This window comes from Haplochromis burtoni, unplaced genomic scaffold (genome assembly GCF_018398535.1).
Source record: "Haplochromis burtoni strain Fernald_Lab_line unplaced genomic scaffold, NCSU_Asbu1 Contig_31, whole genome shotgun sequence".
Taxonomy (NCBI): Eukaryota; Metazoa; Chordata; class Actinopteri; order Cichliformes; family Cichlidae; genus Haplochromis; species Haplochromis burtoni.
The window spans coordinates 2307704-2328013 of NW_024582392.1; the positions used below are offsets into that span (position 1 = coordinate 2307704).

Genomic DNA, 20310 nt, shown 5'->3' on the forward strand with positions numbered 1-20310 from the left:
CAACCCTTTCACCCTAAATGTAAATGAAACTGACATGATCGTATCTTGTGTAGTAGAATGATGATATATATATGCAAATGCAAATTTGTGTGTGCAGGAGCCGAGCTGTACTTCACCAGCGTCCAGCCAAAGGATGCCGGTGTTTACATCTGCACCTGCCAAGACCAGCGCAGCACTAACAGGAGCCACGCTGAAATTGTTGTCACAAGTGTGTATGGGTATCACTGTCACATTAAGAGAAAGATGTTTTTCCTGATGCTGCCTGTTAAAGAACACCAAATATATGTCAGCTGTGGTTCAATAAACACTGATTTTTATGATGAAAAAAAAAGGATTTGGGCTTTGTGGTAAATTTAAATTGGTGTCTTGTGTTGCGTTCTGAAATCCTCTTGAAGTATTTTTAAACAGTCAATGTAATCTAACTCTCCCTGTCACCAGGTGTCCCTTCCAAACCTATCCAGGTAATCGTTGAAGAGCCCAAATCCCAGACTATAAGGGTCGGGTCTACTGTCCAATTCATCTGTACTGCACAGAGCAAGGTAACGTAGCTCATCCTTTATTTATGAGACACTGAGACAGTGTTTTGGAGACGTATACCCTGTGAGATTCATATATGTTTATCTGCTAACTTATGTACAGTCACCAGCCTACACTCTGGTCTGGACTCGAAGCGGCAATGGGAAACTTCCCAACCGTGCCATGGACTTTAACGGCATCCTAACAATTCAGAATGTCCAGCCCGAGGATGCAGGTGTCTACATTTGCACAGGTTCCAACATGTTTGGCATGGACGAGGGCAGAGCCATCCTCTACGTGCCAGGTTCGTGATCCTTGGCACCGCATTCCATTACCCATCACGCCTTGCTGCCATACCAGCTGTGACTACCATACTTTCTCCTCCTCACACATTACCCCAGTCCGTCGTCTTACAGTAGTGCATGCTTTTCGTTTCACGTTGTGTGATGTAAACATTCAGCTCAGGGTTAACAGCTTCCTAAGCGCTTGCAGTTCTAACTCCCAGTGCTTTCGCCCTCTGCTCTCAGTTACCACATATATGACATGTCTGACCTCATGCTGCCAATCAATCAGCTCTCTTCTCTGCTTTTTTTTTAACTTACAGTCTTTTGTGTCTCTTAATGTGGTTTCCTGGAATATATATGAAGAAATACAGCTTGTGGGTTTGGTAATAACTGAAACTGTAGAACATAAGATATAACACACAATATACATGGGCAAGCATACAGATTAACTAATGGGCACTCAAAGGTCATATCTCTTTTGGAGATGTGATTTGTGGACAATGCTTTCTGCCAACACTCTGATGAAGCTACTGCTGATTTTTATCTTCTTGTTTGTTTGTTTTTTGGTTTATTTTTTCATAATTAATCGGTGGTGGTCTGGTTGCTTCCTGATTACTCATAGATTTTCTTGTTGGTGCTGCTGCCAAACATTTTGCTAGCAGGGTGCTGGATTCTGGTGTGCTCCTATGCTCCTCCCTGGCTTAAGTGTAGTGTGTGTAGCGTAGTGCATAAGACGAGGGGAAATGCGGATGCCACGATGTGTGCTTAGTGACTGTGTGACTGACATTCAACTAGGACTTCACTGTAAAGGATGAATAGGAAGAAGTCCTACTACTCTTGAGTATTTGTGTTACCCAACTTTTAAAGTGTCCCTTCATGAAACTACTGGCTGCTTTGTTACTCCACTTACCATCCTGATGATGAACGTTGTTGAACAAAATGGTGCTACTAGTCACACAGTTGATTAAATCTATGTTTAAATTTACTGTTGAACTGTGCTGTACTGTTGTAATAGTAATGTTTCATTCCTTTAGTGTTAGTCCACCTTTGTATTGATTGCTACTTCTAATTTTTTGTTGGTAAAAACTTCAATATCTGACTTTTTCATCTGACCTGCAGAAGAAAAAGGAAAAAGCATGTATTAAATCAACCACAATTGTATATTATGTTTTTTATTTACACTTTGTCAATGTTGTTGGTGCTTTTGATTCTGTGATTGACTGAAATTTGTTAGCCTAGAATGTTTTCATGAAATCAAAGATATAAGAAATGTAGATTTTGGGTGGCTTTTTAAAGGAACCTTTAAAAAAGGCAACGTGGACACAGTTACATGGCAAGATGTTTGTTTACATTCACACAATTTTAAGTATTTTTACTAAAAAAAAATACTTTTAAATTTCACAGGTTAAACTTTAAATGTTGTCTTTTTGGCTTTATTTCAGTCGACTGAGTAGATTTCTTTATTTTTCATTCTTATTAATTCAAAGGCTACATGTCAGCATGTATACACAAATGTGCTTTTATATATATTTTTTAATTTACTCTCCTTTTTTTTTACTTTCTTTTTAAAACACACCAAAATTATGTAATGTACACTACAATGTATTTATATTAACTGTGAAATATGTTTAAAAGAAAAAAGTTATTAAAAGTATCACATATAGAACAAAGAGATTTTTTTTTACAGCCTCACTCATTTACATCTATAATATATTTTAGATTCAGGGTGACCACAAGCTGTATGTTGGCTTTTAGCACCTGAAATTTCTGTATTTAAAACAGCTTCTTGCTACTAACCTGCATGTGGCTACTTTGTATATCTTAATTTTGTGTTGCTGAACAGTTCTCATAGTGATGCTCTTTGAGTCTGTGTGTCTGTGTGTTTGTATGTTTCATGATTCTTTTGTCTGTTACACATGTGGTAGTCAGACTTTAAACTGTTAGCAGTCGGACGTACCGCCCACGGGACATTGGATGGTTTAGGGGACTAATAGGACTGCTAAGGGGTTAAAGTCTAAGTGGGTTTTCCTCATTGTTAGATAAGCATAAAACTGATACATTTCAAAGCATCATTTCGGAAACTATCTTGACTCACACAATATGTATTAGGTAAGTATTAATTTGAATGCATGAAGCTATTTAATGGCACCACGAGTGACAAATTCTTAAACAATTAAAAAAAACCACAAGCTGAAATGGAAAAACAAATGTCAAAGTGGTGCCATTTGAATTCAATCCCATGATTTTTTAACATGTTTACATCGTGTGTGATGATGTTTGCAATCGAGTGGGAAAAACTACGGCGACTCACATGCAAGGACGGATGTAAGTGTCTCTGAGGAGATGCGAGGTAAACCACCGTTACTTCAGAAAGCTGACCTGTCAGTTTACCTGTTCCCTTCATCCCTCCCTCCCTTCCTCCCTCCCTCATATCCAGAGGCCTCACAGACTCAGATGTTTTACACATCCTATGAAATGTTTGAAGGACGCAGACATAGTAAGTCCGCATGAGCATGATTTCTTCTACAGGGTTCCCTAGAAGGACCCTCCTCTCTCTGTCTCCTTTACATGCATGCTCTAATCTTCCACAGCATGGATGCGCTAGTGATTTGGTAACATCCATGTACAACCACCCAAGCAACAGCTGCAGACGCTGCATAAATAATAGCCTGGAGCATACATGCTCTCTTATGTGGTGTTCAAAAAGTATCAAAAAAGTCGAATTTAGAGCTAAAAATGTGTTTTTTGTGTCCTTCTTAGAATTAAGGCTTATAAGATTGTACATGAGTGTTACTGGTTCCTACTTGACGTTTTTGGTTCATTTGGATCCATCACTGCTGGGAAAAGTGCATGTTCATTCCAATGGGCATCTCCTTGTGAAAGTAGAGTCTACTTTCCATCATTTAGAAAAAAACTTTTAAAAATCTATTTTTTTCAGTCACTGGAGTCCTTTCAGTTACTTTATCGTCCTAGTTACAGATGACCAAAAAAGATGAAATATAACGTGGACAAAGTAATTAAGTCTGTTTTGTTAAAATAATAATTGTCCAGCTAATTTTCTGGTTGTGTACTTGCATGTTTTATATGACAGAATGTCATATAGGAAATGTCACTTCATCCTTACCTTCTTTTCCTCTTCACTTTCCTCTATCGTTTCAGGAATCATGCTAAACTTTTTTTATACTGTCATCTGGGCTTCAAACATCATACTGTGCTTAATACATCTCATCACAACCCCATTGCATCATAGCTAAATGTGCATAGCAGACTGGAGTCCACACTTCCATTTGTGTGAAGAGATACTCAGATGGAAGTGTACTTTAAGTAACACCGTGAGTGTCTAGGCTAAACTATACTGCAGTGGCTTCATACAATCAAACACTGTATGAAGAAAATATTTGTTTCTTAAAGCAGTATCTTAATTCTAGTGTGATTATAGATAGTTGTTTTCTGCAGTGGCCACAGGTGAATTAGCTCAACGAGTAACAGAATGGATTTCCATATAATATCTGTGGTGCCCAGAGAATAACTCTTATTCCCATGACTATTTTCCAGACTCACTCAGTGCTCAGTTTATGTTTTTTTGAATAAAATTCCTCAACAACTTCTTTATGGATTGCCATGAAATCTGCAGCACTACACATATTCACATCCTTTCACAACTATTTGTAAACACCAGTAAACCTTTCACATAGCACCATCATCAGGCCGAGAGTGTCAGGTATTTTTTATAGCCCTAAAACTTCTTAAATAAAAACATCCAATCTTTTTGAGCTCTTCTTAAAATGTGATAATTAGCAAATTATTCAATATATTTCTTAAACACATGCAGGTTAACATGTTTCTTGGCATTTAGTTAAAAAATAGTACAAACTAATGGAACTACTGATATTGCTAGTCTATTTGAATAGCAAATGAAATACCTTTACTGTAATACAGTATAACCAGAGTAAAAAAAGATGAGAAGAATTATATCTCAAAAACTGGGCAGATAAAACCAAAGCTAACTGCTAAGACAGATCCCATGTTAATAATGTGAGAAGTAGTTTTTTGGTGGGTTTTCTTCCTTTTATGGTATTTTAAGTGTTATTGCATGTTGCACGGATTCTACCATAGACATTTACATCCATCCATCCGTTTTGTTCCACTTATCCAATCCAGGTATGTGTGGGTGGGGGGACAACCATGTCTGCCCTGTGACAGACACGTCACCAGTCTGTCAGTGGGCCAACACACAGAGACAGACAACCATTCACATTCACGCCTTCAGACAATTTAGAATCACCAGTTAGCCTAACCTCATGTCTTTGGACTGTGGGAGGAATCCAGAGAGAACCCCGGCAAGCATGAGGAGAATATGCAAACTTCACATAGAAAGGTCACACGGAGGATTCATACCCACGGCCTTCTTGCTGTGACGTGACATTTACAAAACATAACAAATACAAATAATAAAATACATCTATAGTCATAATCAAATCAGTTCATAGATGCTAAGCCAGTGTTCAGACTGTCATGCCTGCCTCATGTCCCACAGTGAACGCCCTGGAGTGTTCGTGTCACTGGGGTCAGAGAGTCAAAGATTAGCCAAGGCTTCAAAAATCCCAGTTTTCAGCCTACACTACAGTACATAGCCTCCTCCCATCCGACTGAAAGAGCCCTTTCTTTTGGTCTGCTACCCTGGGATCGAATACACAGTCCAGAAGCTAGCCAAACTGGCGTAGACAGCAATATACGCAGAGGCCCTGCCAAGGACTGCATGCCACATCTCATCTGTTTTGTCTGCACTGGGGATTTAGGCTGCCAAGTGGGTTGAGGCACAGGCCATCACTTTCTCTCTAAGTCTGATCAGTCCCTTACATGTAAAAACATTTCCACAGTTTGTAATAAAATAACCCGATGGTCAAGCAGAGGCTGTAGTCTCCTGACAAAAATTCATGATTCATTTAGAAGGTCTGTTTCTCCATGTTAGGTCTGGCGAGATTTTAGAGCTGTGCTTGACTGAATTGTGTCCTTCCGTAGCTGCAGAGGGGGCCCGGCCTCTGGCCACTGTAACTCCCTCAGTGCTGAACGTCTATCAAGGCCAGAGGGCAGAGTTCCACTGCACAGTAACTGGAAACCCAACCCCTGCCATCGAATGGATTGGTATGATAAGTTGGATTTCATTCTTAATCTATTTAATGCAGGGTTTATTGAGCTATTTCTAGTTATTTAAGTAGAAAGACCAGATTCCGCTATGTTGTGTTTGTCTCTAGGAAATCTAGTCCAGCAAAAGAAACCTACAAAACTTACCCCCACTGCTTTGATTTTGTCATTAGTGACATTAGTGTAATTGTGTGATCCCTACAGGAGGTCCAGGTAACCGAATGAGTCAGAGAGCAGTGATACGAGGTGGCATACTGACCTTCACCTCAGTGGACGCGGCTGATGAGGGAGACTACACCTGCAAGGCCCTAAACACGCATGGCGAGCACACAGCGCGGGTTTCTCTCCTTGTCCAAAGTATGCACTGTGTTTAAGTGTGTATGCCTTTTTATTTCATGTTTCCACAGAAACATTTTGAGGACTCACAACTATCTGGGGACAAAATACAATGCTCGGGTTTAGGAATAGAGTGGTTTTCTAAGTTAACAGATGATTCCAGTTTCCTGTGATCACAATATGTGTCTTTGAATGTGATGTTTCATTCTTTGGTTAGACTCTAACCCTAGCGGTCTAGGCAACCTACCTCAAGTCCAAGTCAGTCCTCAAAATACAGAAGTCCAAGAAGGTGACACATTGAGGTTGTACTGCAGAGCATCGGGATCACCCACCCCGAAGCTCACCTGGCTGAAAAATGGAGGACAAATCCCCCCTCAGGTGAGCTATATCCATCTTTCCGGTGCCTGAAAGAACAGCATTTAATTAAAAACTGTAACCGCATTTATATTCCTTTCTGTATTATCTCTATCTAAAACCTCAAGGTAAGTCCAGTGCCGATGGTAATCAGAGTGTTTATGGCTGTTTCAGCATTTTGACCTCTTAACTTTATTTTTCCCTCCCTTCTGTTTGTCTCCTCCTCTTCTTTTTTTTTTGTCCTACCCTGTTCTGACATTTGCTCAGGCTATTCCCTCTCACGGTTTCCATCAGTTTAAAAGCAACAGTCTCGATGCGTTACAGAGACGTATTGAGGACCTGCAGGTCTGTCCATCTGTCCACCGTCTGTCTGTTTTGTCTCATAGTTCACATCCATTGTCCTCTACTGACCTTGTCTTCACACATTGTCGACTAAGTGCATGATCAAACGTGTCCTTGATTCACACCTTGTAAACTATGTTAATTTGTCACAGCTGCTCACTAAGTCATTGTGGCATTGGTGCCAAATACATTAAAACCAACTAGCTTGGCCTGGTTGACTTCTTAGTGTACTCGCATGCAGTACCTGTTTTTAAATTATGTTGTAATAATAAAGGCATTCCATGGTGTCCTGTTTTTGTGCTGTCCATATCATACCATCCCTCAAATGTTTGGGTTTTCAGCACCCAGTTGACCCCCATCATTCCATTGAGTGTATTAACAGCACTAAGTATACAGTAGGTACTGTAGGTATTTCAGACATATTTTTCTCTATGCCAGGCGTAGCCCTCTGCCCCCCTGCCCAGAGGGTTTTGTGTTAGTCTGGATTCTGACCGGCCCTCCTCGGCTTGACAAGGGCTTCGGGGCCTGTTTAGTTCTGCCTCAGAGAGCCACTGCGTTGTGTCAGCCTTTCCCAGGGGGAGCCGGGCTCTGCCGTGCGACCACGCAGAAATTCTGTATGCTCTAGCAAACAGCTTGCTTTGAAAACTTGTCAATGGGTTCAGACACACATTGAGCCACAGCCCGCCTCAGCCACTGCTCGGTTTAGCCTCCCTCACGGTTGAATGGTCCGAAGCTAAGCAGCTTTGTCCATGGATGCCCTGACACCCCCCGGATACAGTAATCCCTCCCCAGACCAACCTCTTTCTGTTTCTCCTCCCATCTAAGGTGTTTCCAAACTTAATACAAGCTCATTTTCAGCTTTGCTGGGCATCTGACTGCCATGTGGAGTAGAGTACAAACAAGTCAAGTTGCTAGCTGAAAAGTCTCAGGAGCTCATAAATATGTGGTGAAATTGTTTTAAGATATTTGATGGTGGATATAAAGTTTAGACCTGTTTTAAAATGCTAACTGTCACAACCTGTTTTCTCTAAATGTTGTAATTTTTTCATCATTTTGGTGATCAACAACTGTAAGCTGTAGTAAATTTACAGTACTGTGCAAAAAGTTTTGAGTCACCCCAAATTTCTTTATATTTTGCTGGGAAAGTTGAAAATAGGTACAGTGATTTATTGAAATGTGCAAATGTAAATCGAGGCACATTATGTAAGGCAAAAACAGAGTTTGTTCAATTTTAAACCAGCTTGAAAGTCAATAATTGGGAATTGGGACTGAACAATAATACCTGTTCAGTTGCTCTTAAGCAACATTTCTTTGAAAATTCTTGAAGCGGTCTGCAGCATCTGTTCCTAAACAGATACTGTTTATTTGCTCTAGATACTTTTGTAGGCCTGGTAAGTGGTACGTGGCTTAAAAAACAAAAATCCTTCCTTTGCAAATGGTCTAAAAGGATTAAAAAACAGCCAATGTTCAAAGAATTTTGAAAGACCTTCATAAGAGAAAATGGAGAAGAGACCACAAAAAATCAAGAAGGCTGCTGGAAGCTTGGGAACAAAATATAAAGAAAAGTCCTCAAGATGAGTGCACAGTGCTGTAATTATCACTGATCATGGACTATTAACAAATCATAACATCGTAGTAAAGCTGGCACTACTTTTTACACTTCCATGTACGATGGACAGTGTCACCAAATTCATAAACAACTGTACAAACTAGAGTAATAACAGCTCTTGTCTCGTCTTTAAGACCTATGCTATAGCGCTTTTGTGTTGCTTTTAGCTAGTAATGTGACTCAATCAGCAATGTTATATTTGTGCTGTTTCAAAGGACACAGGTAAGTAATGTGCTCTGTCAGTTTATGATTTATCTTTGTCAAATATGAGGCAAATATAAGTCAAATAATGCTTGTTTTGTATTGTTTCGCAAAAGAATGGTAATGTAGTTTCTAAGTTTGTCTCATTTTTGTATGTCCTCTCCAGGCTCGTAATGACCGCACCGACATCGGTACTCTGTTCATCCCTAATATCAAGGTGGCCGACTCGGGTACTTATATGTGTGTCGGCAGCAACAGCATTGGCTCAAATAGTGCTCCCATTAAAGTCAGTGTGCACAAAGGTAAGACAGCATGGTAGTCAAACTAAAGTCATCAGTGGCTCAGACACAACTTTCAATGTTAATGTCATTTTATTGTGTTTTACTATAAATACTCTGACAGATAAAAACACTGTTCAGCTTAACTATTTATGTTTGTGCCATGCAGCTGATCATAGCTATAATGTGGTGAGCATCCAACCATCCATAGCTGATGTCCAAGTAGGCCACAATCTGGAGCTCAATTGTTTTGCGCCAGGAAATCCTCCTCCCCCTGTCATCTGGACTAAAGCTAGTGGACACCTCTCTGCCAATCACCAGGTAATCACACATTGTGCGTCATTGTTCCTCCATTTGATAAGAGATATCTTATATGCTAGCAAGAGAAAATAATCTATATAACCTTTATCTTTTCCAGACTGCACATAAATTTGGTTCTTTGACTTAGACTCACTCAACATGCATACAGTACATACTATACAATCACAAGGATCGCGGTTCTTGCCGAAGTCCACTGTATGCACAACCTACTTTTGTGCCTATCCATTATATCAGTTTTGTCAGCATTTTTATGTCAGATATAGTAATAGTAATATATAATCCTTAGTAATGCATGCACAGTTAGCATGTATTTCCGACAAAAGAACTTTGTAAAAACAGTAAATAGTAAGAAAAACTTAAGATTTGGAACGAGACATTACTGCTGACTTTTTTTAATGCTTTAACCACCAGAAAGTTATGCCATCTAGTTCAAGAAAAGGCTGACATTTCCAAAAATGATATCTCCAAAACTAAGCATGTCACACAAAATAATCTAGATGGACACATCTGTCAAAACAGCTGCGAACCACCAAGGAATAGACTTTTCAGGCCTTGTGGTATCTGGCAACAAGATATGAACTGCAAATCCTTTAACTCCCCTAAGTTTCAATGTGATGACAGACTTGTTGTTCCACAGCAGCTCACAGATGCTCAGTTTGAGTTTCATCTGGGGAAATTAGCTGTAGGGTTCATCCTTCCCACAGAGCATCCTGGTGGCATTGCTTCCCCTGGTAAATGTTAGCTGTTCACAGAGAGAAGGGAATCAACTGGCTTCCTTCAATTGCTTAAAATGTAGTTCAGTCCCTGGTCTGTGAATTTGCAGCCCTATATACAACAGCATACTTTATGTTAGTAACTATCACTAAATTTCCCGTAACTTGTGTGACTATATTCCTGAGCATAACGTGTAATGTTGAGACATAATAATCAATTATATTGGCTTCATTAGTGAGTGGTTATAATGTTTTGCTCATTAGTGTATTGATTTTTTTTCCAGTAGTAAATGTAAGGTGGTAATTTCATCTTGCATGTTCAGTTGAAGCAACTCGATTCCTTTGTGCAGGTTGTGGGCAGTCAGCTACGAATCCTGTCAGCTACTGCAGACGACTCAGGAGAGTATATCTGTCGAGTACAAGGAAACCCCGGCGGCTCTGGATCTCATATCCATCAGGCCTCTGTCTCTGTGTCTGTTACTTCGTCTTCTTCACGTAAGTTTGTGTGGCACTGAGAGCCTTCCCTGAAAAAGATATCATACGGGAGCACATGTTCTAAAACCTGTATGGATCTTTCAGCATTGATGGTGCCTTTCCAGATGTGCAAGCTGCCCATTCTATGGACACTAATGCACCTCCATAATATGAGACATCCAGAATTCAGAATTGTACGTTGAGGAACATTATTCTGAAATTGCTCAAATAATTTTTCTGCAGACTGGCGTCCCTCTTTATTTCAGAGAATCTATGAAAAGATGCTCTTTTTAGACCCACTCATGTTAGTGACCTGTTGCTAATTAACCAAATTAGTTGCAAAATTTTCTTCCAGCTGTTTATTTTTTATTTTTTGGTAACACTTAATTTTCCAGTCTTCTTTGCTCAGTTTTTTTTTTTTTGATTTTCCGCTGCCATTATATTCAAATGATCTAATATTTTTTTATGAAATAGTAAAATAGTTTAAATATTTGATTGTTTCCAATGTTCTGTTATAAAGACTGACTGACAGACTCGAGTAATCTAAGAGCCCATTGGGTTTTTTCACATTGTTTAAGCTCACTGTGTTCACCATGCTTGAGATTGACAGTACCAGGGATTTTTATTTGCCAGCATCCGTCAGCAGCTGGGCGAAACAGGGCATTACATGGGAAGGTGTTGTTCTCACTGCTTCACTTCATGAATTAACTTTCCATTTTCAGTTTCCAGTGTTGCCCAGTGTGACCTCAGATTGAATTATTTTCCCTGCAACTATCCCATGATCTCATCCTCATTCACTTCTTCCTTGACTTCAGTGATGTTTGAGTTACTTTCCCAGCTGCCAGTGTAACCCATCACCATGATGAATCTGTTGCTTCATGTTTTTGTGATCAGTTAAATGAATGAGATTGTTCAAAGAGATTTTGTCCAGAGTCAAAACCACTGTTTTCTGCTGCAGGCCAGCAGAGCCCAATCATTGCCATTGAACCCCACAGCGCTGCAGTGCGTGTAGGGGAGTCAGCCAGCTTCAAATGCAATGTGTACAGTGGAGCCCAGCCTGTTAGACTGGAGTGGAAACTGGCCAGTAACAAGCCACTGCCAGGTAATTACTGTGCTCAAACCGCCTTTAAAGAACAAAACCTTCTTAATAACTACTGATTTTATGACACAATTATTTACAATCAGTTACAGCTGCAGTTCACCCTCCATAATATATTCTATGTTTAATCACTAATTTTAAACTTCATTCAGGGAGCTTTTCAGAAAGCGTCCTTTTTATTGTAATAACAAATTGATACTTGCTTATAAATATGATCAATAAATATTCATATTTTCTAGAGTGAAACCAAGGGTTTACGTGGGGGCTAGAAAAACATATTTGAATGTTTTTGAGAGTTTTCTGAGATTTAAGGATAAAAACCAGGGTGTTTTCACACATTTACTATAGTTCTGAACTTTTCTAAATGTTACCACATGTCCACCTCAGTTAAATTGGACAATAAAAAATCTTTAACCTGAAAGTTCACAAGTATAATGTCCATATTGTGTCAGATTGCTCAAAGGTGGGTCATTGAATTCAAAGCTTCTGTGTACTTCGTCCTCCATGCTCTCGTCAAGCAGCTTCTTAGCCTAAATCACACAGAGCATTTCTAGTATTAAAAATATGACTAATACAAAGTATTTTCTGCTAAACAAAAGTAGAAAATGTTCAGACAGCACCCCAACCTGAAAGAGAAATTCTAAATGAGTTTTCATTAGCACTCTCCTTTCCCGTGAAGTTTTACTTCTTTCAAACCCCACACCGCCAAAAAGGTTCACACTTTTGTCTGTCTTAAAGAAGTAATTAGATACCTCTTTGTACCAGTGAATAAGAGATTACTACTGCTGATTTTGTAGGCTGAGTACAATTTTTTTAAATGTCTTCTTCAGTTTTTAAAGCTAATTTAATGTTTCATTTGCCACTGTGTTCTGCAGACAATGTCAAAGTTAGCTCTGATGGTTCTGTTATTACCATTACCAATGCACGCACCACCAACCATGGTGCCTATCGCTGTGTGGCAAGCAATCCATTCGGCATCACGCACACAGTAGTGTCTTTGATTGTTAAGGGTAAGCTGCATGCATGTCATTCAGCACTTTATTCAAACTGGTTTGCACGATGGTTCCCTCTAGTGGCTGCTTAAATATCAGCACTCCATACCAATATTGTGCATATGTACCTTCAGAGGCTCCTGTGGCCACGGTAACCCCTGTCGGGCCTGTGCAGATTAGGGTGGGTGAGCCCATTAACCTGGAATGCCAAGCTTCAGGAGAGCCCCGCCCCTCGGTTTCATGGCACAGGCTTGACAACAACCGCAAGGTAGTGCTGAGCAGTCCTGTGCTCGTGGAGTCCAACGCAGTCATGCAGGTACTGATATTCTTAGACCACTGTCAAAATTTTCAAACCAATCCAGATTTCTACCTGTTTTCCTAGTTAAAGACCCAGCTTCAAAGTCAGTGCTTGTCTGTTTATTTTAATATTATCTCTTTTAATTATGTCCTTTTTTCAGATACTAGCAGCACGTCCAGAAGACAGTGGCACATATGTGTGTGCAGCTCGAAACAATGAAGGTACTACTGAGACCAGGGTGGAAGTAATTGTCGAGGGAGGATCCCAGTTGCCTACAGTGCCCAGGGCCTTTGTTCCTGAACCGCTTATGATTGTAGTGGAGGGTCAAACTGCAACACTGCGCTGTGAGGCCCACGGTAATGTATTTTGAATTCATCTGAAACCTTTTTATAAATACACTTTGACAGTTTTTATGTTGTAGTACTATAAAAAGGTAAAACCTGTAAAATCAGCTTCATTTTAAGTGAATACTGCAAGAAGTAAACAGTTTGAAAGTGTCCATTTCAAGCCGAGCTGAAAAGAATATATTTATTTGCCTGCTTTGTCTTTTGGTAGGTTTCCCTGCCCCAGAAATCAGGTGGGCCAAGCTGCGGTCCCCTCTGCCTTGGCGGCACACGCTTGTGAACAGCAGCTTGGTGTTGCAAAACGTTGGCAGACAAGACTCTGGAGAGTACATCTGCAGTGCCACCAACAACATGGGCACCACTAAAGTCACCATTACGTTAGATGTAGAGAGTGAGTGTCTGTATTTCCATTGTTGCTTCTGTAGTCACTTTTCAGAGTCTGTCTGGGTATGCGTGTACTATGGATTTAAAGTAGTTTTGCAGTCTATAGTTAATCTACTGAGTTTTTCCTCTCTTGTCTCTAGCTCCTCCGTATGCCACCTCTGTGCCTAATGATGTGGCTGTGCGGGTTGGGGAGGTGATCAGGTTGCAATGCCTGGCCCATGGAACTCCTCCTTTGACCTACACTTGGACCAAGCTGGATGGAAACCTCTCGCCAAGGGCTGAGGTTAGGGAAGGGGACCTCCAGATAAACCTAGCTACCTCTGAGGATGCTGGAAGCTACAAGTGTGTGGCCAGCAACAAAGTGGGCAACAGTGAAGTGATTGCAAAAGTCACAGTCAGATGTGAGTTAGGCCAGTAGTCTAAAATAAATACCACTCATATTTCTTCTTGTGAAAATTTCTTCTTGTAACCGTTATGTGCTGTGTCACAGCAAAACTTAGACGACAGTCTTCTTTCCTTTTTGTAGCTCCATTGGCAGTGCGTGTAGCACCACAGGTTGAAGTAAAAGCCCAGGGCAGTGCTGTGGAGTTCACCTGTTCAGCAGCAGGTGGTGTAGAAACCAAGATTGAGTGGCTAAAGGAAGGAGGAGCCCTGCCACCAAACAGCCACATCAAGGATGGAGTGCTCAGGTAATTCGTTTTGGATTCATGAAAATGGAAAAGAAGTCATAATTAAAAACGTGTCAGTATGTGGATGTTTGTGTGTCCTGAAAGTTTAGTCTTCTCATCTTAGTCTTCCCAAAACAAATTAAACATAATAAACTCAAAAGACCTGCCTAAAGGTGAGGTGATATTGTGTACTTTGGATTTTTTACAAGTCAACAAATGTGCATCAATTCAGTCATCACATGAATCAATCTCTTAATGCATTTTAAGTTTTCTATATTGTCTCTGTTAAGGTAAATTTGTTCCTACTGAACATTTTTAAAACAAGTTACAATTATGTGATTTTAATTTTAAAGGGCAGATTATGAAAACTGCATATCAAGGAAAAAATATGATGAATTTATGGGGACTATGTTCAGACGTGGATTTGGTGTGCTTGTGTTTATTTCAGGCAGGAGGTTAGTACAGAAGAAATGAGCTAAAAGTAAACTGCAGAGCCTTTGTTCACTGTGATAAATACACTCTCCTACACGACGGTGTAGTTTGTTGATATGTTTGTAATGTTTTTTTTCTACAACAACTGAGGTCTGTAGAAGCAAAAGGAAAATAATTAAGTCCCTTAAATGTTCTATAATATGTGTTCAAACTTTTTTCCAATCACCTTTTCCTGCAGGATTGAGAACCTAGAGCAAAGCAATGAAGGTGTTTATATCTGCCGAGCTAGCAGCGTGTATGGTCAAGCACAGGACACTGCTCGTTTGACAATCCAAGGTCTGTTACGTCCTTTGTGTATACGCTAATCTATACACTGCTTTATCCAAACCAGTTCCAACCTTATTCATCTTTGTCATTTATTTTTTCCACAGCCTTGCCAAAGGTCATGATCAATGTGCGTACCTCAGTGCAGACAGTTATGATTGGGAACTCTGTGGAGTTTGAATGCCAGGCTGTTGGTGACCCAGAGCCCACAGTAAAGTGGAGCAAAGTCGGTGGGTCTCTGCCACCTCACATTGTAGTGAAGGGTGGCATGCTGAAGATTGAACAGGTGACAGAGGCCGATGCTGGCCAGTACCGCTGCACAGCCACCAATGATGTGGGCTCAGTACAGTCTCAAGTGGTCCTGAATGTCCAGTGTGAGTTAATAATGGGACATTTTTCCCTTTCATCACATAGGCAGATGCTTGCACTTTCAAACATATTAATGACTTAAGCTCCCACTCATCATCATTTCAATTCCTAACTTGTTTGCACAGCCCTTCCTCAAATTGCTGCTCTGCCAAAAACGAAGGAGGTGGCGGTTGGGTCAGATGCAGTCTTGCCTTGTGTGGCCTCAGGATATCCTGTTCCTGATATCAAATGGTCTAAGGTAGCCTAGCAGACATTGTTAAGATAGATTATTGAGGCTAAAGTCTCTCTTTGGTAAAACCTTATTTAAAAAAATATGTGGATAGTGTGTTTTATGTACAAATCTTTTTATTTATTTTTTTTGTTTGTTTATCTAGCTTGATAGGGAGCTTCCTGCTAAGTGTTTCCAAGAAGCCAACGTGCTGACAGTTCCTCGGGTCACCCATGAGGATTCTGGCACATACGTCTGTACAGCCTCAAACAAGCAGGGCAAAGTGGAGTCCTTTACTACACTTGAAGTCCATGGTTAGTGTGGGGAGTTGAGATATTAGTAAATAGTTGTGAGTATGAACCAAAGAAAAGCCTGCGTTAACTATAATGTGATTCTTTTTCTTGTTTTTCCTTCCAGAGAGAGTAATGCCATATTTTGCCCAGGAACCCTCGTCGTACCTCACCCTGCCAACTATCAAAAATGCTTATAAAGCTTTCAATATTAAGGTCAACTTTAGACCTGATAACGTTGATGGTAAGGATGTACATACTTAAATCTGCTTTAATTGCATAGTGTATATTTTGCATTCCTTTTTTGTTAAATCTTGCACATTGTTGTGTAGTATATTTTTCATATCTCCTCATGTGTAATTTCACTGCGTCTCCTGTCCCTTCCATCTCTCTCACATCTCACCCGTGTGGTGGGAAGGTCTCATATTGTACGCTGGTGAGTCTCAGTGCTTGAGAATCTCAGGAACTCAAGGCTGATGTTGGCAGTATTGCTTTTTGGCTGCATCAGATTTTCCCATAATGCATCCAGCTCGGAGCTGATTTTGGGGCTGTGAAACAGATTCGACATGGTGCATGGCCAATGTTTTTGTACTGAGTTTTCATTCATGATTCCAAGAACACATTTGGTAATATTAGATGTGATCAGTATTAAAAAAGCTTACAAGTCTGCTTTCACATCCCAGTCTTGTTCATCCGCTTCAAAGCTATGTACAAATCAGCTGTGCTTCAAATGATTGTATGTATAAGGAAGAACAATATTACAAATGCACATTTGAAGCTAAAGTCAAGCTGCTTTTGCAAGTACAGTAGTTATACTCTCTCTTTTGAATGAATAGAGCATGAAATAATTCAGCATTGATGGAAATCTATCTGGCTCTAATTTTCATCATTGCCAGTTTTATCTTTTGCAACTTATATGTGACATTACAGATTTTTGCTCCACCCATCAGGTAGCAAATTGTAGCAAAAAACAAAGCAAAAAAAACCCCAAAACGAAATAAACTGCAAGAGCAATTTGACCATGCTATTAAAATATTTTGCTTTCATATATTTAGAGGATCAAATATGGTAAAGTTTTTACATAACAGGAATTAATAAAAATGATCAGGTCTTTACAAGATCTTTAAACTATGTAAGTGCAGCCTCAGATTAATGACAAATGAATAATAATTAATTACATGTTTTACAGTATCCTTATTTTTTTTAACATGTTGATCATCCATTTTCGGTAAAGATAAAGGTAGACATGCAAGATTGCATGTTCCCATTTCCCCATGAGCCTCATATAAGCATTTATATTTTCAGCATGTAGAGAAAGAAAAGAGAAGAATCTGCTATTATGATATGACTGGTTCCATTTTGCAGCCTAGCGATAGGAGGACCGTTTGTAACATGGCTTTGGTTGGCTTTATACTCGTGTCGCCCTAGCATGCTGCTTTACCATCCAGCTTTCACTGGATTGATTCTTTCACTTCCTGTGTGAATGATACTGCAACCAATATCCATCCTAACAAGTCACTTACATATCGTGTAAATACTCTGAAAGCAGTGCCATTAAATGAAGGCACAGCTGAAAAAGAGAAATTATGCACCACTGAGACAAGGATATTCTTGAAATAACATCATGTGTTTAAATAAATCTAGTAGATTTTTTTGACTTATTAAGATGGATAAGGATTAAGATGTGGGGAAAATTATCTAGAATCAACTTTGTAATAGTGTTGTGTCTTCTTGCTGTGCAGGTATGATTCTCTACAATGGCCAGAGAAGGACTACAGGAGCTGACTTTATCTCTCTGGGGCTTGTGGGTGGCCGCTTGGAATTCCGGTCAGTTGAAATCAATTTACATTTGTTATCATATATACTATTGCTATAATTTAAAAATGGACAGGTGACCTTAAGAAGATGTATGGATTTTTAAAATCTCTGTCATCTTAGGTTTGATGTGGGCTCTGGCATGGCCACCATACGTGACCCGCACCCTATTAAACTGGGAGAGTTTCACACAGTTGAGCTGCATCGCAACCTCACCCAAGGATATATTATTGTAGATGGAGGAGAGCCCATCAATGGCAGCTCACAGGTACTGTCGTTTCAGTGTAAAAGCAAGACAGCTGATCCGCTATTTGCACTTCATTTTTAATGCAAGTTAATGTGGTCTTTTTTCTGTTAATAAGGGCAAGTTCCAGGGTCTGGATCTCAATGAGGAGCTTTATGTGGGTGGTTATCCCAACTACACACTCCTCACCAAAACTGCTGGAATTAAGACTGGTTTTGTGGGTAAGATATCCCATGCTTTACTAAATAACAGAACTACATTGTGGGGAAAGGTTCTGTATATATGTGTGATGATTTGCCCTTACTGAGTGTTGGTACCATGCAGGCTGTATTCGTCAGCTATTCATCCAGGGTGAGGAAATCATCTTTAAAGACCTTGACCGCAGCTCTACTGGTGTGACAAACTGTCCTACCTGTGAAGATAAACCATGTCAGGTCAGTTAAATCTATCCATATCTTTCTTTGTTTGCTGTTTTATTTTATTATAACTAGTAAAACAAATTGTAATATCCTGAATTAGAATGGAGGGATGTGTGAGGATTCAGAGGCTAGTTTGTATAAGTGCAGCTGTCCCAGAGGATTTACAGGCAGCAACTGTCAGCACCACTCTTCTCTCCACTGTCACTCGGGTAGGTGTGAATCACTAATTGACCCCACATTTGAATCAAAGTATCTGAATATTCCTAATGAAATTATTATAAACGAATAAAAGTGTTGCACTCATCATTTTTCACACCTTTTTCAGAGGCCTGTGGACCAGATGCTACTTGCATCAACCGCCTGAATGGCCTTGGCTACGATTGCCGCTGCCATCTTGGCAAATTTGGGGATAAATGCATGGATGGTAAGTTGAAATATACCTTTGTCTTTTATAAAAACAGACAAATCTAGCTGTTATGACATATTTTTACAATGGTCATGATGAAAATGTAAGGTACATAGTGATATGCAGATATAATTATTTATAACACTGCTATAAGAAATTAAGTTTTATTTTTTTAAATTAATTTCCTCCTAGGGGAACTGGTTACCACGCCACTGTTTGATGGGGAGGAGTCATACATCGCCTATCCTCCTCTGACCAACATCCATGATGACCTGCGTGTTGAGCTGGAGTTCAAGCCAGTGCAGAGAGATGGCCTGATCTTCTTCTGTGGTGGGAAAAAAATGAAGGTGGAGGATTTCGTCGCCATTTCCATGGTGAAGGGACATGTAGAGTTTAGATATGAACTGGGCACAGGTAAAGAGAAATCATATTTATTTTTTATTTCAAAATAAGCAACTGTACAATTTAGGTAGTGATACAGTCCCGATTAAAAGTTTAAGTCTACTTGAAAAATGGCAAAAAAATCGTATTTTGCATGGTTGGATCTTCACAAGGTTCCAAGTAGAGCTTCAATGTGCAACAAGAAGAAATGGGAGTGAGAACAAAAAAATTTTGAGCATGCAATTTCTTGAAAACAACACTTAAACTGAAACTGTTTTACAGTTGATTAAAAGTTTATAAAAGTAGCTATAATATATAGATATTGATTGTAAATATCACTCCATGATATATAAAAGTTATAGAAATTTTAAATCAATAAAAGTGGCACTCTTTTCTTATTGTAATTAGTATAAAATTAAACTTAATAGTTTTTGTATTTGTCTTTCAGGCCAGGCGATACTTGTCAGTCCTGAGCCAGTCTCTCTGGGGCAGTGGCACAGAGTTGTGGCTGAGCGGAACAAGAGGGATGGCCACCTGAGGGTCGACCAAGGTCCAGTGGAGAGAAAGACATCTCCGGGCAAAGCCCAGGGCCTCAATATCCACACCCTCATGTACATAGGAGGAGTGTCCAACATGGACATCCTGCCTAAGCCTGCTAATGTCAGCGACATGTTTAAGGGCTGCATAGGAGAGGTGAGATCTCTGTGTACTAAAAATGAGCTGCGGTTACACAATATATTTGAACATGTGGAAGCTTGAATTAGTTTGTATTACATGCTTAGGTTTCCATCAACAACAAGAAGGTGGATTTGTCCTACAGCTTCACAGAGAGCAGATCTATCAGTAAATGTGTGGACAGAAGCCCATGTGACCGGCGGCCCTGTCTGAATGGTGGTCACTGCATGTCTAGTGCTGAGTATGAGTACCAGTGCCTCTGTAAGGATGGATTTGAAGGTGAGTGCTTAAAAAAAGACATAGCAAATGTCACATGCAATGTTCCCTCTAAGCTGTGTTGCGCACAAAAAGAAATCTAACCTGAATTGAAATTAAAATAATAGCTCCAG

General features: G+C 39.8%; 1 protein-coding gene across 14 annotated transcripts in view; it reads left to right on the plus strand.

The window, feature by feature from the left end:
• The window catches only part of hspg2 (heparan sulfate proteoglycan 2), a 94974-nt gene that overhangs the window by 63067 nt on the left and 11597 nt on the right, over positions 1 to 20310 (plus strand). For 10 of the 14 annotated variants that reach the window (XM_042219327.1, XM_042219318.1, XM_014332553.2 and 7 more), the window contains 33 exons: positions 98 to 208; positions 439 to 539; positions 640 to 820; positions 3238 to 3297; positions 5823 to 5945; positions 6150 to 6302; positions 6499 to 6659; positions 6903 to 6980; positions 8954 to 9089; positions 9235 to 9386; positions 10450 to 10594; positions 11532 to 11675; positions 12548 to 12682; positions 12799 to 12980; positions 13123 to 13318; positions 13518 to 13697; positions 13831 to 14091; positions 14217 to 14379; positions 15029 to 15126; positions 15222 to 15488; positions 15609 to 15721; positions 15858 to 16005; positions 16109 to 16225; positions 16400 to 16417; positions 17724 to 17808; positions 17920 to 18064; positions 18159 to 18261; positions 18365 to 18474; positions 18560 to 18668; positions 18785 to 18883; positions 19058 to 19279; positions 19695 to 19939; positions 20029 to 20200. In XM_042219327.1, the coding sequence (XP_042075261.1) occupies positions 98 to 208; positions 439 to 539; positions 640 to 820; positions 3238 to 3297; positions 5823 to 5945; positions 6150 to 6302; positions 6499 to 6659; positions 6903 to 6980; positions 8954 to 9089; positions 9235 to 9386; positions 10450 to 10594; positions 11532 to 11675; positions 12548 to 12682; positions 12799 to 12980; positions 13123 to 13318; positions 13518 to 13697; positions 13831 to 14091; positions 14217 to 14379; positions 15029 to 15126; positions 15222 to 15488; positions 15609 to 15721; positions 15858 to 16005; positions 16109 to 16225; positions 16400 to 16417; positions 17724 to 17808; positions 17920 to 18064; positions 18159 to 18261; positions 18365 to 18474; positions 18560 to 18668; positions 18785 to 18883; positions 19058 to 19279; positions 19695 to 19939; positions 20029 to 20200 (4713 nt within the window). The remainder of the gene's footprint in view (positions 1 to 97; positions 209 to 438; positions 540 to 639; positions 821 to 3237; positions 3298 to 5822; positions 5946 to 6149; positions 6303 to 6498; positions 6660 to 6902; positions 6981 to 8953; positions 9090 to 9234; positions 9387 to 10449; positions 10595 to 11531; positions 11676 to 12547; positions 12683 to 12798; positions 12981 to 13122; positions 13319 to 13517; positions 13698 to 13830; positions 14092 to 14216; positions 14380 to 15028; positions 15127 to 15221; positions 15489 to 15608; positions 15722 to 15857; positions 16006 to 16108; positions 16226 to 16399; positions 16418 to 17723; positions 17809 to 17919; positions 18065 to 18158; positions 18262 to 18364; positions 18475 to 18559; positions 18669 to 18784; positions 18884 to 19057; positions 19280 to 19694; positions 19940 to 20028; positions 20201 to 20310) is intronic. The other 4 variants (XM_042219319.1, XM_014332554.2, XM_042219324.1 and 1 more) reach the window with 3 other exon arrangements.